General features: G+C 43.8%; 1 protein-coding gene across 1 annotated transcript in view; it reads left to right on the top strand.

Moving 5' to 3' along the window:
• The window catches only part of CACNA1C (calcium voltage-gated channel subunit alpha1 C), a 1395795-nt gene that overhangs the window by 1312543 nt on the left and 65391 nt on the right, over positions 1-17861 (top strand). Inside the window, exons 44-46 of the mRNA XM_069228081.1 lie at positions 9659-10011; positions 12338-12463; positions 14449-14570. Of these exons, the coding sequence (XP_069084182.1) occupies positions 9659-10011; positions 12338-12463; positions 14449-14570 (601 nt within the window). The remainder of the gene's footprint in view (positions 1-9658; positions 10012-12337; positions 12464-14448; positions 14571-17861) is intronic.

Below are 17861 nucleotides of genomic sequence, written 5' to 3'. Positions count from 1 at the left end.
TGGATGTGTAAACCTGCAATCGTCAGCTGGCCTTTAGACTAAGGCAAGTCAGAAAGGGTAGTAGCACTCTGTCTATATAGCTGCACACAAGACACACCACTTTAAAAAACTGATTAGCGCCCATGACCTACTTTCCTGATCATCAAACTGCCCTACAAGTGGAAGTCGATCTATCAATGAAATTGCATGTCCATCATTTGCATCCTCAAACAATAGAAGGAAGAAATATTGGCCTAGCACCCTGAATCCCTAATCATGGAGAAACCACTTCTAAGATCATCATCAGACTGTTTATTAGACATTGTTTATGAAAGTTATTTCAAATAAATCAGATATAAACATTCAATAAAACCTTTCATGGGAGTTGAATCTAATGAACATAAATATTATCCGAACCCAACAGCAACTTCTGAAAATTGTACACGTACTAACAGATCTGTTGCAGACTTGCAATTAATTGTCTCATAGTTATTAAAAAAGAGGACGTAAAATACGTGCACCGGTAGTTAACACAACCCAACAGCAATATCTAAAAATTACATACTTACTAACAGATCAATTGCAGACGTACAATTAAAAACACCATGTTAACAAAAATAAGGCATACGTATATGCACCTCTAACTGGAAAACAAAGTAGAGTCAATCAATAGATGAAAAATAAACTATTTATTCAACATGTTACAGGGACAGATTCTCCCATTCTCCTTTATTAAACATTGACATTTTGAGCTGCTGCTCCAAGGTTGCACTCATAGCCTAAACAAGAATTACTCTCCTCTTAATTTTGAAGGTGGGAGTTTACCAAGCTATGCAAAGATTTCCAAATTCCACTTGTCGGTTTTGATGGATATCTTGCCCTTAATAGAGCGGAACAAGTATCACTAGGTTTCCTTTCCCAGACAGCTAGAAGAGGAATCCTTTGGTGACTCCCATGCACAGGGAGTAGTCGTGAGTACGGATTAATCATTTTTGACACAAACTCCAAACCTGCAGCTTTTTGTGGACAACAACCAACAATGCATAAAGGTCAAAACGACCATGGTGCCCACAGTGCATTTCACTGATCCCAAGCAACGCCTCCACTATAGACTTAGAGATGCCCGCGAGGGAGGCATGCAAAAATGTTTTTTGTGAATAGAGATCACTGTCCTCGCCAGAAATGCATTCAGCACCCCAACTCAATGGGTGTGTTGGCCATAAAAGACTCATTAAAATCCAGGAACTTGTGTCATATCTGTCCATTCACAAAACTCAATAACATTTATATTTATCAATGCCAGATCTATGGTAAAATATTTCTTCAATGGCCACAGACTCAATATAGGAATTTTCTTCCACTTCCTCTGTCCATCTTTTTTGACCACCTCCCCACCAATTGCCAATTATCATATGTTGAACAAAAGGACCATCTGCAGAGGTGGGGTAATAGTTATCATCCATTATAACTATTTCCTAGAATGAACTCCAAAGCCCAGAATGTAAATTATTTGAGTATCTGCTGTTGAAATTTATCACCAGCCCAACCTCCTCCTTTACAATAGCATTGCTTCCATCTCACCACAGAAGGTACAGGACTCCTTATTCTTCAACCACATCTCAAATTGTTTGTTGATTCAGTGCTTACTGAACTTCTGCTCTGCTAAGTGACAGCAAGACAATTTACAGGTCCATTGTACAGCACATGAAATAAGTAAAAAAATACAATTGAAACATTCAACAACCAAAAAACAAAACAAAGGATAATCTAGAATTTAGTTAGCCAATCAACCTGACCATGGATTAATTGAAATTAAGTTCTGATAGGTAATTCTGTCTTTAGATTCATCATCTATCTGAATATTCCCAGGCGCCAGGATGGATCCTGAAGTTTTCCATAGCTCCCTACACCATTAGGGGGTACTAACTCCCTTACAGTAGCAGAAGCAATACAGTAGTTCTGGCACTGGAGCAGTAAAGTGCTTACCCCAAGACAGCGACACCCGTTCTCTTTTTTACACACCCTTCAAGCTCCTCTGTTTTTCAGATTTTTCTTCATTTTTTCAAAAATGTTTACCAACATTTTCGATGCAGTTCACAGGAATGCCTCCTCCAAAAAAGTCAGGATGGAAGCCTGGTCATTCCTGCAATAGGCAAATGGTCATTCTCTACCCAAAACTGTTCCTTTATTGCCTGGAGCTGAAGCACATAAGTTGTGCAACAGCGCAGTTTCATGCACTCTTAGCTGTTCCTGTTTGTCCTCTAAGTCCTCAAAGGAGAAGGTGAGGAATCACAAGAGGAGAAGGAGACAAGAAAACACCAAACCTTAATGTCATTTGAGGCCCCAAGGTAGGTGTCCGTGGTGCATGCTGGTGCAACACAGGTGTTGGAACCACCGCTGCCAGCACCTCCAACTACTGCTCTCACAGAGGGCCTATCTCGGGCCCACTGTTGCCTCTACTACATGTAGTGCCTGCACATTATAAAAGCGGACCTGGACACAGTAACTCAGTGACTATGGTCATGGGTTCTTTGGTGACATTACAAAAGCATACATGCCTCAGGGCAACCATGTTCTCTGTGCAGGCAGCAATAATGGACATGTTGTTTGCAGCTCCTGGATACCCTCGCAGGTGACAAGTGGCGCTCTCAAGTCAACTGATTGGTTGAATGATTGATGGGACACGTCTTTTTGGCCCTGGGGAGGTTTAAGGAGGAAAGTGTGATGGCCCAGTCTTTGGGCCTTCAATTACAAACCAAGGACTACAGGCAGCTTATAAAGTTTTGGGGCTTCTCAAAAACCTCCAACTTCCATCAGCACCAGCTTCCTAACCAATACAGCAACAGAACCAGCTGATTTGTGAGTACAAAGGCAAGGAAAGGGGGATCAATCCAGTAGCCATCTTCTTGTACTTTGTCCTGCTCTGCAGGACCCAGAATGCCATTTTAGAGTCCCTGTTAGAAATGGGGTCTTTGGTTGACAGTCAGGTTACCCCCTGTTCAAGCAAGGACCCTCACTCTAGTCAGGGTAAAAGAGAATCACCCTCAGCTAACCCTGCTTACCCCCTTGGTAGCTTGGCAGAGCAGTAGGCTTAACTTCAGAGTGCTAGGTGTAAAGTATTTGTACCAACACACACAGTAACTTAATGAAAACACTACAAAAGGACACAACACCAGTTTAGAACAATAGGAAATATTTATCTAAACAAAACAAGACCAAAATGACAAAAATCCCACATACAAAAGTCAAGTTATGAATTTTTAAAGATTAAACTCAAAAATAGCGCTTAGAAACAAAAATGCTTCGATGAGATGTTAACACGGCGTCGTGACGGAGTCGTTCCCAACAAGCCGACACCAGCGGCGCCGGACACGGAGTCGTGTAGACCCCCAAGTACAGTACCTTTGGTGAAGAGTGAAAACAAGCCGATGCGCGAAGTCGGGGATCGCGGCGTCTGTGCGAAACGTTGAATCTGCGCACTTCGAGCAGCGTCGGTCACGACGTGGTGCGGCAACTTCCACGGAGTCGCGGACTTCTGCGGGGCTGCAGCGGCGTCGGGCCTGCGAAGAGCGTCGCGTTCCAGCAAAGGTTACGGCGTCGGGTGCAGGCGGCGTCACCGGATTCAGCAGCGTCGTCGGTCCGGAGTCGTCCGAAGTCGGTTTCCTTGGATTTCCACCAGCTTTCCTTTCAAGGGCCCAGGGACTGGATAGGGCACCACTTGTCAGAGCAGGAGTCTCTCCAGAGACTCCAGGTGCTGGCAGAGAGAAGTCTTTGCTGTCCCTGAGACTTCAAACAACAGGAGGCAAGCTCTAACTCAAGCCTTTGGAGATTTCTTCACAAGATGGAAGGCACACAAAGTCCAGTCTTTGCCCTCTTACTCTGGCAGAAGCAGCACTGCAGGAAAGTTCAACAAAGCACAGTCACAGGCAGGGCAGCACTTCTTCCTCAGCTATCAGCTCTTCTCCAGGCAGAGGTTCCTCTTGGTTCCACAAAGTGTTTCTCAAGTCTGTAGATTTGTGTGCCCTTCTTATACCCATTTTAGTCTTTGAAGTCACCTTTCTTCAAAGGGGACTCACACCTACTTGTGAAATCCTGCCTTGCCCAGACAAGGCCTCAGACACACACCAGGGGGTTGGAGTCTGCATTGTCAGAGGCAGACACATTCCTTTCAGATGAGAGTGACCTCTCCACCTCTCCCTCCTAGCAGAGATGGCTAATCAGGAAATGCAGGTTACACCCCAGCTCCCTTTGTGTCACTGTCTAGTGTGAGGTGAAAAACAACCCAACTGTCAAAACGGACCCAGACAGGGAATCCACAAACACAGCAGAGTCACAGAATGGTTTAAGCAAGAAAATGCTCACTTTCTAAAGGTGGCATTTTCAGACGCACAATCTCAAAATCAACTTTACTAAAAGATGTATTTTTAAATTGTGAGTTCAGGGACCCCAAACTCCATCTGTCCATCTACTCTCTAGGGGAATCTACACTTTAATCATTTTTAAAGGTAGCCCCCATATTATCCTATGAGAGAGACAGGCCTTGCAACAGTGAAAAACGAAGTTGGCAGTATTTCACTGTCAGGACATATAAACCACATTACTATATGTCCTACCTTATCCATACACTGCACCCTGCCCTTGGGGCTACCTAGGGCCTACCTTAGGGGTGCCTTACATTTAAGTAAAAGGAAGGTTTAGGCCTGGCAAGTGGGTACACTTGCCAAGTCGAATTTACAGTGTAAAAATACACACACAGACACTGCAGTGGCAGTTCTGAGACATGATTACAGGGTTACTTGTGGGGGTGGCACAATCAGTGCTGAAGGCCCACTAGTAACATTTGATTTACAGGCCGTGGGCACCTCTAGTGCACTTTACTAGGGACTTAACAGTAAAACAAATATGCCAATCATGGAGAACCAATTACGTACACATTTTAAACAGGAGCACTTCCACTTTAGCACTGGTTAGCAGTGGTAAAGTGCCCAGAGTAACAAAAACAGTAAAATCAGAGTCCAGCACACATCAACAACCTGGGGAACAGAGGCAAAAAGTTAAGGGAGACCACGCCAAGGATGAAAAGTCTAACAGTCCCCTTGAATGAGCATATGCAGACATTAAAGAATAGGGATCCTCCTGTCTACAGGCCTAGAGGGTCATAACGCTGGACCAATGGGCCTTGCTAATTGGAGCGTATGCCCTACCCACCCAACAGGCTCCTCCCCAGGTATCTCCAGCTCAGTCCCTCAAGTCAGAGGATCACCTGTGGATCCTGAAGCAGGAGTGCCAGCCCTGCTACTGAAAGGAGCATTGGAGTAGATTCCAGAGCAGGAAACTGGGCAGGGGTACTAGATACATCTTGATTCCCAAAAAGGTTGTGGCCCTCACCTGAAACAAGACCTCAGGATCTTGAATTTCTTCCTCTGTAACAAAAAGTTCAAGATACTATTGCTGGGTCAGGTTATTCTGGTGTTGGGAGAAGAAGACTCTCAACGTACACAATGCTTATTTTCACAAATCCTGCAGTCACAGAGCAGGTACCTACTTTGTGTGGTAGGATCTACACACTGCCAGTTCACAGTCCTCCTGTTTGGGCTAACATCAGCACCTCAAGTGTTCACCAAGGTGACGTGGTGGTTGTGGCTTATCTGAGAAAGCTGGGTATCTCTGTGCTCCTGTACATAGAAGGCTGGATCCTCAAGGCCAGCTAACCACAGTTGGTGCTGGACCACCTACAGGCAACTGTACCCCTGCCAATTGACTTGGGCTTTTCCACCAGTGTGCCCAAGACTCACCTAGAGCCCACTCTGTGCCTCCTGCTCATAGGGGCATTGTTTGGCACAACATTCTTAAGATCATTATTTCCTACAGACAGGCTATGGGGCATTTGGGATATGATTACGATCTTTGGTGAGAAGGCTCGAGTTCCAATCCCGATCGTTGGGCCTTCATCTGCAGTGGTTCCAGCATGGGGGAGATCTATCCGATACCATCAAAATCTCTCAGAACACTGCAGTGGATCTGAGCTGGAATTTAGTGGTAGAGCAGCTATCATAATGGATGTACTTTTACCCTCTACCAGCAGTGGCCCAGTGATCACAGACAAATTCACTCCTGGATGGGGAATGCATCTGTAGGAGCTGGAGATCAGAGACCTTTGGACTCCAGGAGAGCAGGTTCTTTCTACCAACGAGCTCAAACTGTAGGCAATTTACATAGCCCTGAAAGTCTTCCTTCCTTCCATTCGTGGCCGGTCTGTCCTGACCTTGATACACAATACGACTACGATGTGGTATAACAATAAACAATGAGGAGTGGGGTCTTACCTTTTCTGTTGGCAAACATTGAGGCTCTTGTCTTGGACACTCAAGCATGGGTTACACCTAGTCACAAACGTTCTGGCCAGTTCGCTAAATACCAGGGCAGACAGTCTCAGTCTGTGTCATTGTGCCGAGCACGAGTGGTCAGGGACACCATCCTGCATATGGGTTTGCCACTCGCAAATTGCGAGTCGCAACCCCATTTCTTGGTACATCTAGCCCTTTATCCCAATAAAGCTCTTAAAAACATAACAGCTTCAACTGCTGCTGTCACAGTGTCATTATGGAGTCGTTCCCAACAGTCGGACGCCACTCACGAGGGAGGGCGGCGCTGGTCACAGAGTCGCATGGACCCCAGGTACAGTACCTTAGAAACAAGGCAGAGTCAAAGATGCGGCATGGAGTCAGGGAGGTGAGGCCTCGCTGGAGCCGCTGCAGCATTGGTTCTTTACTGCTACACAGGAGGTTAAGGCATCAGTTCCTTACTGCTTTGCGTCAGTTCCTTACTGAGGCAGCAGAGGTGAGGCGGGGTCGGTGGCGAGGTGTCAGTGCCTTACGATCCGGCGGGGTCGATGAGTGCAGCGGGTCAAGACGCAATGGGGCGACTCCATGGTGTCGCGGTCACACCACAGGACTACAGGTGCCTCGGCTGAGTCAGGTGTCATAGACGTCAGTGACATGGCAATCAGGCCTCACGATGTTGCGGGACTTCAGAGGCGCTGCAGCGGCATCGGGCCTGTGGTGTTGGTCACGGTCGTCGCACTTCAGCACAGACCACATCTTCGGGTGTAGGCAGTGGCGCCAAGTCGAGCAGTGGCACCGGTTCTGGAGTCGTGTGTAGTCGATGTGCCTGGTTCTTCTAGTTTTATGCCAGATTTCACTCCCAAGGGCCCAGGAACTGGAGTGGGCACCTCTTGGCAAGTCAGGGTCCTCGGCAAGAGAACCCAGGGGCTGGCAGGTGAAGCCTTTCATGTCCCTCAGACTTCTTAACAGGAGGCAAGCTCAGTCCAAGCCGTTGGAGAAGCTTCACAAGCAGGATACACAGCAAAGCCCAATCTTTGTCCTCTCCAAACCAGAAACAGCTACTGCAGGCCAATCCAGTAAAGCATGCACAGCAAAGGGCAGTACTGCTCCTCACAGCTCTCCAGCTCTTCTCCTTGTCTGAGTCGCCTCTTGATCCAGAAGTGTTCTAAAAGTCTGGGGTTTTAGGTCCATTACTTATATTTATTTCTGCCTTTGCATTAGGCAGACTTCAAAGGGAAGTCTTTGTAGTGCACAAGAGCATGCCTTTCCTGCCCTGGTCCCAGACACACTCCATGGGGTTGGAGACTGTATGGGGTAAGGACAGGCACAGCCCTATTCAGGTGTAAGTGTCAGCTCCTCCCACCACTCTAGCCCAGGAAGACCCATCAGGATATGCAGGGCACACCTCAGCTGCCATTGCGTGGCTATCTAGAGTGAATTCACAACTAGCCCAACTGTCATTCTGACCCAGACGTGTATTCCACAGCCAGGCAGAGGCACAGAATGGTTAAGCAAGAAAATGCCCACTTTCTAAAAGTGGCATTTTAAAACATGCAATTTAAAAACCACCCTTTCTAAAAGATGTATTTTTAAATTGTGAGCTCAGAGACCCCAATCTCCACATCTGTATCTGCTCCCAATGTGAAATTACACTTGAAAGATATTTCAAGGTAATCCCCATGTTAACTTATGAGAGGGATAGGCCTTGCAATAGTGAAAAACGAATTGCTTCAACAAAGCTCTTCTTTTGTTGAAGCAACACTGTCTTAAATATCACTCCTATAGGAAACCAACCTGCTGTGAAATGAGGAATCTAGACTGTGATCTAGACATTTTCCAAAATGGTACATATCATTTGCATCTGAAAAGGTAGTAGGGTGTGTAAACGTCTGTCATGAACTGCAGAATACTGGTTAACAGCTTATTTTGAGAGTAAAATCTCTCTTCAGCATCAGTTTACGTAGGTCACCATGGACGGAAACGCTATGTCAGGGAACCATATAAGCTGTTCTACACCGAGCTACTGCCCCCCTCTAAGAACAGACAAATTACAGCAGAGGTGGGTAAGCCTATTTTAGCAGAAGGCAATGTAAGCTAGAAGAAGGTGGCCTGGTTTGATAGACCACTGGAGAGACAGACTCCCACTTACAACAGATTTCTCATGATACTCAACAGCACACAAAACCTAGACCAGACAGGATTATATTATTTTTTTAATTATTTTGATTAATTTTTCTCTACCTATACAACACAGACGAACATGTCACGACAAGTTCCCAGCAGCAGGGTACATTTTCTTAGCATATTGTCATATCGCATTTATACATTTCTGGCTATGTATATCATAGTGGGGTATGTGAGAGAATAAACTAGTTCTAAAACGTGTCATTTTGGTTAATAATATCAATGTAATACCTAGCAGATGCCCCGTCAAGGGACTGTACTTTACTCTGGGATATTTCAATCTCCCTCATTTTTCTGAAAATGTGCGTCTGTCAGGTGCTCCCATATTACTACCATTAGTGTTTCACTTGTTTGACTTGGTGTAAATATTGCACATTGTTTCTGTTTAGGATGCTACTGTAGTGCCTGCTGTATCAGTAATTTTTGAGAATGGCGCGATCATTAGCATATGGTTGAGAATGTTGCTCTTTGACAGAACGGGGACTGTGAATATAGTTAGCATGATGAAATAATGGTTGTTAATGCCTAGCTGACTAAGCACTAACTGGGACAAGCAGCCAACTCAGTAGCTAAATGGAGTCAACTTGTTCCCTCCTTAGTTGAAGCCTGTGGGATTGGTCAAGGGAACAGGCATATGTTGGTGCCTCAAGGCTGTGCGGAATATGGTTTTAATTGAGATCCACGGGGAACTATGCAATATGCCTGGCAGCAAGCGTGGTCACTATCGAGTCTGTCTCTGCTACTGGAGAGAGGGTAAAGGTACTGATGGTCAAAAAGGGATTTGGAATGAGAGATTTATTAAAGCAGGAAGACAGTCAGGGAAGTAACGTGGAATGGATACAGGAAAGAATTAAGGCAAGCAGAAGAAATAACATGGCAGGAGAAAATGAGACTCTGAATCTCTGAAAACTAACCAACCCTTGGGATGCCAAATCAGGAGAAATCTGGTTGTTAGACATGTTCAGCTATAGAGCCTCGGAATGAGGGTCTGGACATGGTTAATGCATTTTAAAAGAAATCCTGTGAAACTTTTAACACGTTTACTCTGTGTGGTACCTGTGATAGGATACTGTGGGTTTGTATATTGATTTACATGATACATGTGTGTTTGTGGAAATAACGTAGCACTCATGTGAGGTTTTCTTTTGCAGAGGGCAGGTGGCTTGTTCGGGAATCATGTTAGCTACTACCAGAGCGAAGTCCGGAGCACCTTCCCTCAAACCTTCACCACGCAGCGCCCACTGCACATCAACAAGGGTGTTGGCATCCAAGGAGACACTGAATCGCCATCCCACGAAAAATTAGTAGACTCTACTTTCACGCCCAGCAGCTACTCTTCCTCAGGGTCCAATGCGAACATTAACAATGCTAACAATACTGCATTGGGTCGCTTCAGCCGCCCATCCAGCTACCACAGCACTGTTTGCACAGTGGAAGGCCACAACAACCCCCTATCATCTGCTCCTCGGACACAGGGGCTGTCGTGGAAGCTGAGCTCCAGGAGGTAAGGACTGAAGGAGAAAAGCCAAGTCACACAAGGCCAGACCTGCTTGGCAGGATGGGCAGGAGAGACTAAGGAATCAAATTGGGATTGCATTGGGATTGGGCAGGAAAAGGTGTGTTGAGGTAAAAGAACGTCATAGTTGAAACAAAATCATTATTGGGAATCAGTGACCGTAGAGGCCTTGACGAAGGTCTATGACCATTGAGAGGACTGAAAAAAGACATGCTGTGATGAGAGAAAGCTGAGCAAAACACTAGGCTACTGAGTGTGATACAAAATGGGAGAATAATGTACAACAACTTAGAAGGGTTTAGCTGAACAATTCCAAACCTTTTGAAATGCATCCTTCATCAGATGTTTCAATGTAAGGTCGTAGTGATCTAGCCAACCATATTATTATAAATGATTAATTTTAAATGGCATAAGAGACTTTTTGCATATAAGCATTTTACATTTCTTCCGTATATAAGCAGTGTTTCACTTAGCGGAAATCAAACAGGAAGTGGATGGCAACACCATGCACTCCTGTTGGTTCTTGAATGCAGATTAAATCCTATTTTATCCTCAATTCGAGTGAATTACAGCCATACAAATTAATCAAAAACCAATGTCACTCACAAGACAGTAATGTGTATTTAATATCATCACACAAATAGAACGCTCGAAAACTAATTGTAATCGAGTTTTGCTTACCTGGATACGTTTTACGTAAATAACCCTATAGTTTCTTTACTGACCATAGTGAGCATCAAAACTGTGAATTTGTATGTCGCTTGTGTCACTTGAGTAAGTTAAATGGCGTTTTGCCTTGCACTTTCTTTTCACAGTTTTTAATGTATCTTTTCATGTTGTCCAAAACATGGCCAGAACATTTTGTCACCAAGTGCTTTCACATAAAAGAGCTCTCTCTAGCAAAGATGCCAAGCTATGTGTTCTTTTACACTGTAATTAGATTCATAATAATGTTTTGCTGTAGGAGGTTGTTTGATTCCTCATGACATTAGGTAACCAAAAAGTCTGCTCATCATGACCCAAACTGCTCTTCTTATACATCCGTACATTAAACTCTTCAAAGATTTTACTCATTTTTATTTTGGTGTGAGCTGGCCACACTTATGTCTTTTTGGGTGAAATGTTAAAGGGCACTCTAAACCAACTTACCTCTGTGCTTGGACTGTCTAGGTGGTAAAGAGAGCTGAAAGGTGATAGTAGTTAAGCTGTGAAAAGGCTTGTGTGATTGGTGCTTAGATTAGTTCATGTCTTGATAATCAGATGATTACCCAACATCCTTCCTCCCTCTCTTCACAATATGCTCTTTCTTCTTTTGTGCTTATTCGTTGAGTCAGGACGCGATACTATGAAGCACTGGCACGGTAGGTACTTCTCACTTGGATTTGAGAACTTTTTAACTGTGTACCCATGAGAAAGACCATCTGTTGCTGTAAAACTCTCCCTTTTAGTTGTATTCTCGCACTGTATTGGGGTTCTGTGCAGGTATGGGGGCAAAGACCTGGTAGCATTTGTGATACTGTGAGGAACTCCATTGTTCTGGTGGCTGCTTACTCTTTGACTGTATTGTATAAGTAGCTGAAAGACCGTAAGAAGGTATTAGAAAGAAAATGTGAAATATATAAACCTATAGATGGGTCGCAGTGAATAACAGGGATGTTGAGAGCTGCACCAGTGTGGCCACAAGGTAATAATATTAATAATAATAAGCCTCCCCAACACCAATCGATGTAACAATTTTTCTCCAAACTTAAGCTTAGAAGTTCAAAACATGCACATATTTTTCTCTCGACTACACACTTTTCAGTGTTGATATACATATATTAATTCAGACAAGCAAAGGGTTTTTTAACTTAGTAGGCTGAGCTGCACGCAGGAGAGCTACTACCATCTCATGAGATACTCGTTGGAGAATGCTACTCGTTTAGAGACACAGGTTGGTTTTATCAGTAGGTGAGGTTGTTGGGTGTGTTCCATATGCAAGAGAAATCAAAATTTGAAAATAAACATTGATAAATTTGAAAAAAAAAGAAAGTTAGTAAAACGTTGTTATGGGAAGGTCAAGATCTACAAGTCACACTAATAAAATAGAAAAGTCACATTATTGTAAAATATTTTTTGCAAATGTTTTTTAACAAAAGGTACTCAGGAAAACGGTTTTAACACATACAACCAACTTGATCAGAACCTCACATTGAAAATTTGCCAGGGAAGGCTCATTATGGAAGCGAGCAGTTTATAAAAAAAAGCATGATCTGTTATTATTGTACAACCTTGCCCGACTGACAAGGCTTTATTATTGGTCTCCCCTCATCAGCTCTAATTCCAGAGACAGCCGGTTGCCAATTATTAGTCGTGAAGAAGCGTCTCAGGATGAAACCTATGACGAGAACTTCAATGAAGACATGGAGTACAGCAGTGAACCAAGCCTCCTCTCCGACATGTGGGTATTGCAAAGCCATCACAAAGAGTTCTGAATTAAAACATAAGACTATGCTAGGCCATACATGCCTACAGTAGCACTTAGCTAGTGTAACACAAGGTCTACACTCCATTAAATGTCGAAGAGTAAGATATTTTAATTTTATCAAAGGTTTTGGCAAAGCTTTAGCCATTGGTACTGACACATAGAGGCAAAAGGCACAACATAGGCTTTGACAGATTAAGATAAAAAAGTATCCTGACAATCTTATCACAGGATATTGTACGTGTTGTTTGGCTAGCTGCAGTGAGGGATGAGATGATAGGAAGCAGAATGGAGTTAAGGTTCTGGCAAATATACTGACACATTACGTAGAAGAAAAAATGCTACTTTTTTTTCAGTTCACTACGTGAATGGTTTGCAACCAAAAGTGGACCTACGATGATCTATGATACGATAAGGGTGGCATACATGGTGTAACCGTGTACATTTAAACAGAAGTCATATGCTTATGTTTGTTAAAACAACATATGCACAAGTTGGTCATATCAAAACGTGAAAGTGGTTACATTTTCAAGGATCATTAACTTGTGAGCTACGGCGCCTTGACAAACAATGTGGCCAAGTATTTCTTGGTATAAAAAGACTTGTCTGTCACAGTTGTGTTCCTGGCGGTCAGGAGTATGGGTTTGGGGTGCAAATCAATAAAAACTAGCACCACAGTGGTCATCAATTAGCACCCCACACCCCCAGGACAAGCTCTGGATGGAACGCGACCTATGGTCATGCTTTGGGGGCCCAGCTCTGTGGTTTGTACTCCCAATACTTCTGCTGAAGAATTACCACTCGCAAAGGGCCAAACTCAAACAATTATGTGGAAATCTATTTACCATAGACTTATGCGTAAAACGTGCCTATACTAATCCATACTTGGAGAAAAATTCAGAGAAGAGTCCATGAATACCTAGGCAATTTGTAGATTTTCAAACTAACTCCTGCTGCTCCTGATACTTCCTGCGGCGGATTGTCCACGGGACGAACCATGACCGTGAGTAAGTATTTCTTTTCTTCTAAGTGGAAAATGCTTTTTACAGCTGCAGAAATAACTTGCCTTGCACTTCTATGAAAAGTAGAAGCTTTTTCATTTCGATTTCCAGAGTTAATCAAGACATCTTGGGTGTTTTAGGTAGATATGCAAATTTGGTGGAAAAACAAATATGAAGGTTTGTGATTACCTCCTACTGTCTTGCCTTTTTGTTTTTTATGGGTGAGCGCAAATCGCTCCGTCCCATTCTGTAATCTCTCTTTGGCCTTCAAACCCCGCCCATGTCACGTCAGTCACTTACATTAGTTCGTGGGCTTGCCTTTTAAAATCCGCTTGCTTTCATTTGTGAAAGGCATGCATACGTCATGCCTTTTCCGGTGTTTAGCCAACCTACACTGCACCGGTAAACTACTAAAAACATACGAGGCTCGATGTTTTCAGCATGGTGTCCGGACTACTTTATCTGTTTATTTTCCACACAGCGCGATCGTGCTGCATTTTACATAGTGCGATCGTGCTACGTTTTTTTTTCTTTACAACGCTAATAGCTCTAACTCGAGCTAATGCGAGACCAGTTGCATTGAAAATGCTTGTTATTATGTTTGTAATTCCAACCCACCTGTTCTTCTTTGGTAACACACATTTTCCCACCCTCATCCTCACCTTATGACTGTGTAATTCAGTGCTACTTACAGATTTTGTCCACACAGATAAGTGCAGTTTTCAGTTGGAATATACAAACCCTAATTCAGTGACCCAGGATTGGTATTTTCCTGGCTTAGGGATACATACCCTACTGTATAGTGTGGAGCTGCTGCAGACAGTCACGGGGCAGGAGGTAGAAAATTAAAGTTCTCTCACATCTCAGTGTTTCATTTGTTGTTAATTTTAACATAGGAAAGCCACCAGAGACAAGACCCTGGCTGCATCTCTGATATCTAAGTTGGTCTGTTCCTTGCAGGTTTTCGTTCCAAGATGACGAAAATAGACAGCTAACTCCTTCCGATGGGCACCAAAAAGAGGACAGAGTAGAAGAGGCCTGGCAGTCGCCGAAGAGAGGCTTCCTTCGCTCTGCATCACTAGGTAATATTGGAATGTGTTTGTCAGTACTGCATGTAGTCATTTTAATGTATGATCTTAATAACTTCCTACACTGCTAATGCTCGTTAATTTCAAGTAAGAACCCTGAAAACATTTTGTAATGTCTTAGAAGTGCCAACTCTTTTTGAGCAATCACTCATCATCATATGAGGTACACAACTCATTCTTCCCATCGTTTATTCGGTTTCTTTTTCCCCTTAAGCTTGGGAGATTCAGGAGAGATTAGAGTCTCTAGAGATCTATGGGTGTTTCCTTTTTGTTTTGAAGATCTTTATTGAAGCAGGTTGTGTTTTTGAAGACTTTGGCCATGATTCAGAGTTTGATGGTTTTTAAAGGACTAATAGCCCGATTTAACATTTAACAGACAAAACTCTGTCCATCACGGTGGTGAAGGACATTACCTCCACCATCCTGTCAGACTACCATCCGGCATATTTAGAGATGACTACTGGCCCAGCTGTCATCTTTGAACACTGAAAGGAAATGCATTCACAGGAGTTTCCTTCAATGTACAAAAAGTTTGGTTAACGACCATTCACCACATTTTTAACTTTTTTGTATATGTTTTTCAGAAACAACTCCTAAAGTGTGAGTTTTCAGAAAAACTAAAAATGAATGGCCCCCACAATCTTATAGTTTTTTTTTTCCAGGGAGTGTGTGTGTGGGGGAGGGGGCATTATGTTTTTTCCTGTCCCTTACTTCCATGCTTTTCCTGTTGACAGACAGGAAAAAAAGATATTACACTGTGGTGCAATGTTCCTCCTCTGACAGCCCTTATCCCGTCAAGGCCCTCTGAGGAAGTTATGTTTATGGAAAACTTAAGGTTTGCACATCTCTGAAGGATTGGTGTAGTAGCTTATCTGTCAAACTCTAATTCGGCCCATGAATCTGGAGAAGAACCCACCTGCTGAATTTCCTTAAACATAGGGACAGAGTGATGGGGCTCTCATAGTTACTTCTTTTTTCAGTTTCCCATACTCCAGAAGAGACCAAGTAGTTTTGGAGTTGTCGATGTAATAAGTCTGTGCAAGTATTTTCACTGCTCCAGGCAAAATAGAAATCTGCCTACTGTTTATTAAAATGGCACTTTTGAATTTCATCTAATGTTTTTAATTGTATCTTTTTATTATGCATATTCAAAGCAAATGACACAAAATAAATACATACAGAAATATTTCCCAAATCTGACCTTCGGTCTCATTATTAAGGACCACTGATTAGTATTAGTCGCTTGAAGAATCTAGTCGTTTTAGGCTTACATCAGATTTGTCAGAATACCTGATTCAGCCATAACTGGAGAGAAGCGCTAAATAGGGATTGCAACTTGTTTGGTAAATCAGCATGCGGCAGCACCCGATCCTCTTAGTTTTCTGAGAACGTATTCTGCAGTTGCAACCTACAGAATTTGTCCCCCGAAATGTTGAATTACCTGCTAAAACGGGTGCAGGTCAGTATTCTGGAATTATGGGGGTCATTCCGACCCTGGCGGTCCAAGACCGCCAGGGCCGGGGACCACGGAAGCACCGCCAACAGGCTGGCGGTGCTTCCCAGCCCATTCTGACCGCAGCGCCGCCATGGAGATTCCGACCCCCTTCCCGCCATCCTGTTTCTGGCGGTTTTTACCGCCAGGAACAGAATGGCGGGAACGGGTGTCGTGAGGCCCCTGGGGGCCCCTGCACTGCCCATGCCAATGGCATGGGCAGTGCAGGGGCCCCCTAACAGGGCCCCATAAAGATTTTCACTGTCTGCTTAGCAGACAGTGAAAATCGCGACGGGTGCAACTGCACCCGTCGCACCCCTGCAACTCCGCCGGCTCCATTTGGAGCCGGCTTCCTTGTTGCAGGGCCTTTCCCGCTGGGCCGGCGGGCGCTCTTTTGGCGGTCGCCCGCTGGCCCAGCGGGAAAGCCAGAATGGCATCCGCGGTCTTCTGACCGCGGAGCGGCCATTTGGCAGTTGACCCTCTATATGTCGTAAGGTAACGATATTCCCAGTCAGATGTCATTTGGGTTCTATTTTCAAGGAATCAATAATTCAAGGTTATTAGAGCAGCTCCTCTGGTGAGAGAAACTACTAATTGGGGGTGAGTTTCCCTTACAGTGTTCATGTTGTTTCTATTGTCCAAGAGGCTGATAGCAGAGTTGAATGCATGTGATCTAAATCAAATTATTCAGGGCCCTACCCATGTCAGGGGCCACACTCTTGATCTGGCTTTTTCCAATAATCCTGATCTAAAATTTCTACTATCCTCCCCGCTGGTTTGGTCAGATCATTTTCTTGTAGAAATGGAATTACACCTTGCACACTACAAGACCCCAGACAGAGGGATACCCCCGCGTCGGAGGAAATGGCATAGGTTAAAACCTGTAGACTTTGTCTCCGCATTGGAGAAAAATAGACCAGGGAGCATAAATACTAATAATATAACTGTCTTTTCGCACTCTGTCAATAAATGGATAGAGAACAGCTTGGATGAGATTATACCTCTCTCCTTGTCCAATTGTACTGCAAGTGTAGGAAATTTGAGAGAAGATGGCCATGTACCAAAAATGAATCCATGAAAAAGGATTATAAAAATGCGATCCGAGAATATCACCTGGAAATAAAAAAAGCTCAAGCAATATACTATGCAGGAAAAATTTAAGCTGCAGCTAACTCTCCCAAGGAGATTTTTAAGGCCCTAAAAGATCTTATCCATCCTAGAAAGGAAGTAGAAAGTAGATATTCCCCCCAACAACATGTTGAAGAGCTAGCTAATTTTTTCCGGGATAAAATCCAGACTATTTACCTGGCATTTCCTAATACGTCGACTATAGGACAGGAGAGAGTAAACCAGAAGGCCGGGGAGGTAATCACTTTTACTAATTTTACCCCTATCAATCTGGATAGAGTGATCAGTCTAATGAGATTAACAAAATCGGGCTCTCCGCTTGACCCGGCCCCTCCCCAGGTCCTATTCTTGGGTATCTCAGTTATAGGGCCTATAATAAAGAATCTTATTAATAATTCCCTGAAGGACGGCATTGTACCTGACCACTGGAAACAAGCTATTGTCAAGCCACTCTTAAAGAAAACTAGCCTGGACCCCAAGATACTAAGCAACTTTAGACCAATTTCACTGCTGCCCTTAATTTCTAAATTGGCGGAGAAACATGTACATTCTCAGCTATCATCTTTCCTAGAAGGAAATAAGATTATACATCCGACTCAGATGGGTTTCAGGCCTAAACACGGTACGGAAACCGCCTTGATTGCCATAACAGAAGAGGCAAGGAA

This window comes from Pleurodeles waltl, chromosome 4_1 (genome assembly GCF_031143425.1).
Source record: "Pleurodeles waltl isolate 20211129_DDA chromosome 4_1, aPleWal1.hap1.20221129, whole genome shotgun sequence".
NCBI lineage: Eukaryota > Metazoa > Chordata > Amphibia > Caudata > Salamandridae > Pleurodeles > Pleurodeles waltl.
Note: the sequence above shows the minus strand (reverse complement) of the source record. Positions and strands in the feature narration are given on the sequence as shown.